The sequence below is a fragment of the Myodes glareolus genome, chromosome 15 (assembly GCF_982192425.1).
Source record: "Myodes glareolus chromosome 15, mMyoGla1.1, whole genome shotgun sequence".
NCBI lineage: Eukaryota > Metazoa > Chordata > Mammalia > Rodentia > Cricetidae > Myodes > Myodes glareolus.
In genome coordinates this window covers 20,646,598-20,652,597 of record NC_142040.1, presented here as the reverse complement: position 1 = coordinate 20,652,597, position 6,000 = coordinate 20,646,598, and the positions used below count along the sequence as shown (strand labels likewise).

The 6,000-nt window shown below is 36.8% G+C and overlaps 1 protein-coding gene across 1 annotated transcript in view; it reads right to left on the bottom strand.

Moving 5' to 3' along the window:
• Positions 1-1,737: 1,737 nt before the first annotated feature.
• The window catches only part of Homer1 (homer scaffold protein 1), a 103,752-nt gene continuing 99,489 nt past the window's right edge, over positions 1,738-6,000 (bottom strand). Inside the window, exon 10 of the mRNA XM_048455932.3 lies at positions 1,738-4,783. Coding sequence (XP_048311889.1) covers positions 4,595-4,783 — 189 coding nt within the window. The 3' untranslated portion in view covers positions 1,738-4,594. The remainder of the gene's footprint in view (positions 4,784-6,000) is intronic.

The window sequence follows — 6,000 nt, the reverse complement described above, 5'->3', positions numbered from 1 at the left end:
CTATGTGAAAGATTTTAAGAGTCAAGGGTGGTGGATGATTTTAAGGAGAAGGAAGACATATCCTAGACACAACAGGGGTGATGACCATATGAACTCACAAAGACTGTGACAGTACAGTAAGACCTGCACAAGCTCAAGCAAGACAGAGTCCAAATACTGAGAAGGAGAAGTGGACACAAAGTCCCACCACTAACAGAGAAGCTATTTGCAACTGACAGCTGCTGGGAGAGGGACGATTCTCCACTGGAGTGACAGAGTGCATCAGCTCCAGTGCAAAGCAGGCCCCATGCCCAGGAGTAACTTGACTGGCCAACACGAATCAGATTCCATGTTTTCAGTGGTTTCTCCTTCTCTTCTTCTGTCTCCCCTCTCCTTTCCCCTCATTCAAAACAAAGAACTTGAAGTAGGGTAGCTAGGGAGAGGGAAGATCTGGGAGGTGTTGGGGAACATAAAAGAATATGATAAAAAACACACTGAAGGAAATTCTCAGAGAATTAGGGCTGCAGAGATACTCAGTGGTTAAGAACATTTGTTGCTTTTGCACAGTCCCTGTGTTCAGTTCCCAGCACCCACATGGCAGCTCTGTAACTCCAGTTTCAGAAAATCTAATGCCCTCTTTGGATCTCTGAGAGCACCCGACATACACTTGGTAGATACATATATACACGAAAACACTCATATGTATAACTTTTTTTGTTTGTTTGTTTTAAAGCCACCCACTTTACCTACTGGCCTAACAGATTGTCAGGCAGTGTGGTGCTGACTCGGAATTTCTTGAGTGAAACTGTCAGTGATTTGAACTCCCTCTGCTTATTAGGTTTAAACTTATTTTTCTTTATTTTTGAGACAAAGTCTTACTATATATATATAGCCCAGGATAATCTCCGGCTCTCAATCCTCCTGCCTCAGCCTTCTCAATGCTGGGATTAAAAGAACGATGATTCCCAGTTTAAAACAGTTTTTGTTGTCTTTATGACAATGGAATGAGTGAGTCTAAAATAAAATATATATATAATTCTTAACAATACTTATTATTACTAATCATATGGTGTGGTATTCTACAGTAAAGATTTTTTAAAAAACACGTGTCAAAGTCAACTACTTCTTACCTGAGATTTCCTTCTTTGTGATTTTATATAGGGCTGGAAGTAGCTCAGTGGCACAGAACTTGCCTAGCGTGTGCTAGGTCCTGGGGTTGACCCCCAGCACCATGAAAGAAAAAGAAATTATGGTAATTTACCTCATGAATGCTAAAAGATTATGCTAAAAGGTTCAAAGAAGTCTATTTTATATCTTTAAGCACAAAATTTCAAATGCTAAAATTATTTGGTATCAAATAAATGAAAGGCTCAAACCCACAGGCTTTCTCCAGGTCCTGCCTTCCGTCCCAGAGACAGTAGGGGTCAAGAGGCAGCAACCCAAGCCCACACTCCAGAGGTCAACAAAGACATTGACGGCAGAGACACACCTGCTAAAGGATACATTTAATTTGAGCAGAGCAAAGACATGGCTTTTTAAAGGTCATGTGGTAGCTCACCATCTCAGGGCCACCTGAAGAGATAAGGGACAAGGTCTTCTCTAAGACAGCAGAGCATCAGAGTTTGGATGGTGCTGCAAACTTCATTTAGGGACAAGAAGTAATGCAATATCATGAATGTTCATTTTTAGTCTAGAGAGGCAGAGCGAGAGGAGGGAATGAGGAGAGAAGAATAAAAACTAATTTTCCAGGCAGGGAAATACTTATAAAACCTTTTATGTCAAAGTTAGGATTTTAAAACATCACATTCTAATGCAAAATCCAGTAGCACCTGTAGGATTGAAGGAAATGCTGCCATTGCGTAAATGCTTTAAATATCCTTAAAAGACTGAGAAAAAAAGAGGAAGTACATTCTCCAGAGAACAACTGTATTTCAAAATAAAAATTGTATTTTTGTTTTTTTCCAGTTTTTGCTTTTGTACAAGATTTCATAGTTATAATAACTTACACACAAATGGGATAGACCTCTGCTCTCCTCCTGTGTCGCTGCACGTCCACATGTTCAGGCTATAGTCCCCAACATTAGTTCTGATCAATATATTACCACAGTCTGATCTAAATATAGATACATTATATAATATTCATCTCTGGGAAAAATCAAATTTTAATATGCAAATGTCTATATAATACAGCAATGGAAAAAGCTACAGTAGGCACACAATCTATGACTTAGAGGCGATGAGTTCTAGATGCTCCTCTAGTGTAGTGAATGTTTAAAATAGTCAATAAGAAGGCTTATTTATATGTGCACTTGTGTCCACCTCATCCCAAGTACTGTACATGTCTACTGACAAGCTGGGAAGTTATAGGTGCAGCCCTCAAGAAAGTGTTAAGTTACTAAAAAAAGAAACAATTAGGCTCTATTGGACATGGAAAACACTCACAAAATTTCCAATTTTAAATTTCACAGCAGTAGGAAAATATTAAAAATAATTTCTGTATATACATATAGGTATATGTATATATTGAATTACACATATGCCTCACATTATCAGTACAATTCAAGTGGAGACATTTTGGTGAGTTATTTTCCCATTAAATGATCACTATGCCAAAATTTAAAAATATTTTATTACATCATTAAAATAATTCCCTTACCATATCAACAGCTTACACTGTTTTTTTTCTTTTTTTTAAGATTTTTTTTAAACTCTTCATAACTAAATTCCCTGATCCCTAGTGTTAATCCTCTACTTAAATTAAAACCTGGTATTCTTTGATATTCAGAAACTCATAGATAAAATCGTATCTGTTTTCAAAATTCTGTCCATCAAATAAATTTTATTACCTGATTTATCAGAGAAATATCTCAGCTCTGAGCATGTGTACCTAAATTATTCTCTCTATAATAAACAGATAAGGAAAATACCCTAAAATAGATGGGGTGACTGACGTGAAGCTATAGGACATATAATACGTGATGATTATATGTGTGTCTGATACAGATTTTTCAGAGATACCTCACTGTAGAAACTAACTTTAGAAACAAACCATTTATTTTTCACTCTAATATAAATTGGTATATATGTATGTATTTACATACATACACATAAATATAAAACAAAAGTAGTACTAAGAATCTGTTCATGAGTGAAAAAAATGGGTTTATCTGCTTGATTTGTATTTAACAATTCAATCATTTGGGGGTACAAACAAAAACCCAGTGCATTCATTGACTCCGGAGTCAGGTACTCAAGCATCCACTGAAAAGAACTCTCTTCAAAATCACAGGCATTGTACAGCAAGAATATATGTATTCTGATGCAATCCCTACTCGGGCAGAGCAGACAGCACTTGGTTTGCTATTAAAATAGCTCTGTAAAAGAAATGTATCATATAAAGAAATGCATGTTTGCTAAATGTCTTAAAATTACATCAAAACAACACTAAAACTAACTCTCCAAGAAGAGACTGTTGAAGGTATTTCATGTTTTGAAATGCCTAGTTAACAGTTCAAAATATTGCCTTGTGAAGTTTGAATAAAGACATGGTTTCGGTGAAGACCCATCTGCCACGGTCACAATTTAGATACAGTCCTCTGATTGGCTGCTAGGTGGAAGTGGACCTCCTTGAAATCAGCTATTCACCTTAAAGTTATCTATAATAAACAGTGCCCCCATAGCCATTATTTCTCATAAATTGAAATTCATTGATCACTCAGAAAAGATTTCTTGCCAAATATATAAATAAGTGTAACTGCATATTTTCTGTAAAGATACTTAACATTGCTAGCCTAAACCGCCAAGGACGGACTGCTGTATTTCAGTTCTGTGTGTCAAATTTACTATAAATTTAAAAAAAAAAAATCCGAGGGACTCAGCTGCCTTTGTTAAATTGGCTTTAAAATGTGTAATAAAATGGGAGACAGTATCTTCTCATAAATACATGAATCAATATGGAAAAGTAAACTATCCAGCAGACAAGATTGGAGAACAGTAGAGTGTACCAGAGTAGTCACGAGAGTGAAAACACTCACAGTAAAAAAGGAAGAACTCCAGACACCCATTTCTGGTGATTTTCAATTGAAGATGTACCTCTCTCCCACACCTGGCAAGAATTAATTGGTAATGGCCCTGCTTCTCAGCAGTGCAAAAATATCCTGAGAAATTATTCAGATAAAAACAAAAAACAGGGCTTTCATTACTAAATTTTTGCACAAAACACAGCTGTAGATATCATAAATAAATTAATTTAAAAAGCAGATAATCTTCACTGTGTTGAACAAAAAAAAGAAAGAACCCAGACATTGTTAATTCTCCCATTAGCTAATATCAGGGGGGAAAGATTGCATTAAGTGTCTACTTAGAACTTTCCAGTTAACTATGGCCAATATACATGGAGGTAATTTGTAGTTCAAGTTTTTCATGTCTTTTTTTCCTCAACTAGCTACAAGCTAAATTCTAAAATTTATACTGAATATACAATTCCAATTTTCAAAACACCTCCTCCTGGAGGGATGATATTCAAAAAAATTTGTGCAATCTTGGTGCAAAGCCCAAACAGTCCTACGAAGACAGACAGTATCTTTTCATCAATTGGCACTGAAATTTACTCTCCTTAGCTGCATTCCAGTAGTTTGGCCAGATTATCTCGTAATTCTGTTAGTTCAAATATCTTCCCATCCAAGATTTCCAAGAGTGTCTTCAGGTTACTGCGGAAAGCTTCCTGCTCACTCTGGCTCTTCTCCAGGCGCTGCTCCAGGTCAGACAGCTGCCCCTCCAGGTCTTTATTCCGAATTTCAACTTCCTTCAGAAACAAAAGTTAACACACACATCCGTGTCAGTTCATTTCTAGATAACAATACAACTTCCTGCTGTCCCTCGTATCTTCTAGGAAGTCTGACGTTCAAGTTCACACAACTGACGGAGATTTGGAGTCAGCCACGCCAGAGAGCCAGGCTTGACTAAGAACAGATCTGTCCTTCCGACAAGAAAGGGCTGCTAGTCACTAAGGCTTGAGGACTTGTCAGGGCAGGCAGAACACTGACCTAAGCATTATTTACACCTCACTTTATTGCTGCTCCTTTGTAACTGACAGTAGGCCGGTCTCCTGACCCGGGAACTCTAAAGAAAGAGTTCAAAAAAAAAGCAACAACTCCCTAAAATGAGACTGTAAGATTGTCTGATACTGACCCTGTACTTAGGACTGAAGGAACATGTGTATAAAAACATACAATTGCTCAGCTCTAGAAGCTTATAATGAAGATACAGTAACTGCATGTATCAGAAGAATAAAGATGACAAATTCAGGCTGAAACTCCAGGAAGGAACAACAACAACAGAGAGAGAGAGAGAGAGAGAGAGAGAGAGAGAGAGAGAGAGAGAGAGAGAGAAAGAGAGAGAGAGAGAAGAAAACAAAACTTTATGACAATAGAAAAATATTTAAAAATTTTTAAGTGGTCTAAATGCCAGCACACTAAGGATTATTTAGGAGTTATTAATGGCATTTAATGATGTTTCTAAGGATGACAAATGTTTCTAAACATTATATAATGAGGCAAGTGCAAAAATCCAAAATTACATGACTAATGATATAAATTTAGTTTTAAAGGTCAAATTTAAAGCTGGAAAGATAGTTCTGTGGTTAAGAATGCTGGCTGGTCTTCTAGAGGACCTGGATTCAATCCTCAGCACCAACAGGCAGCTCATGTTGATCTCAACTCCAGTTCTAAGGGATCTGATGCCCTCTTCTGGCTTCCAAAGGCACTGCGTGCATGTATTGCACAGAAATACATGCAGACAAAACACCCATACACATAAAAATAAAGATCTATTTTTTTAAAAAAAAAAGAATTCTGGTTTTTGAATTATGAATATTTTTCTCCATATTAATTTTTCTCAAAATTTTCTCAAGAATAGAAGTTTTTACGGCCAAAAAGATAGCTCAACAGGTAAAGACACTTGCTTCCAAAACTCACAACTGAAGCCGGTATAATGGTGCACTCACTCCTTTAATCCCAGTAC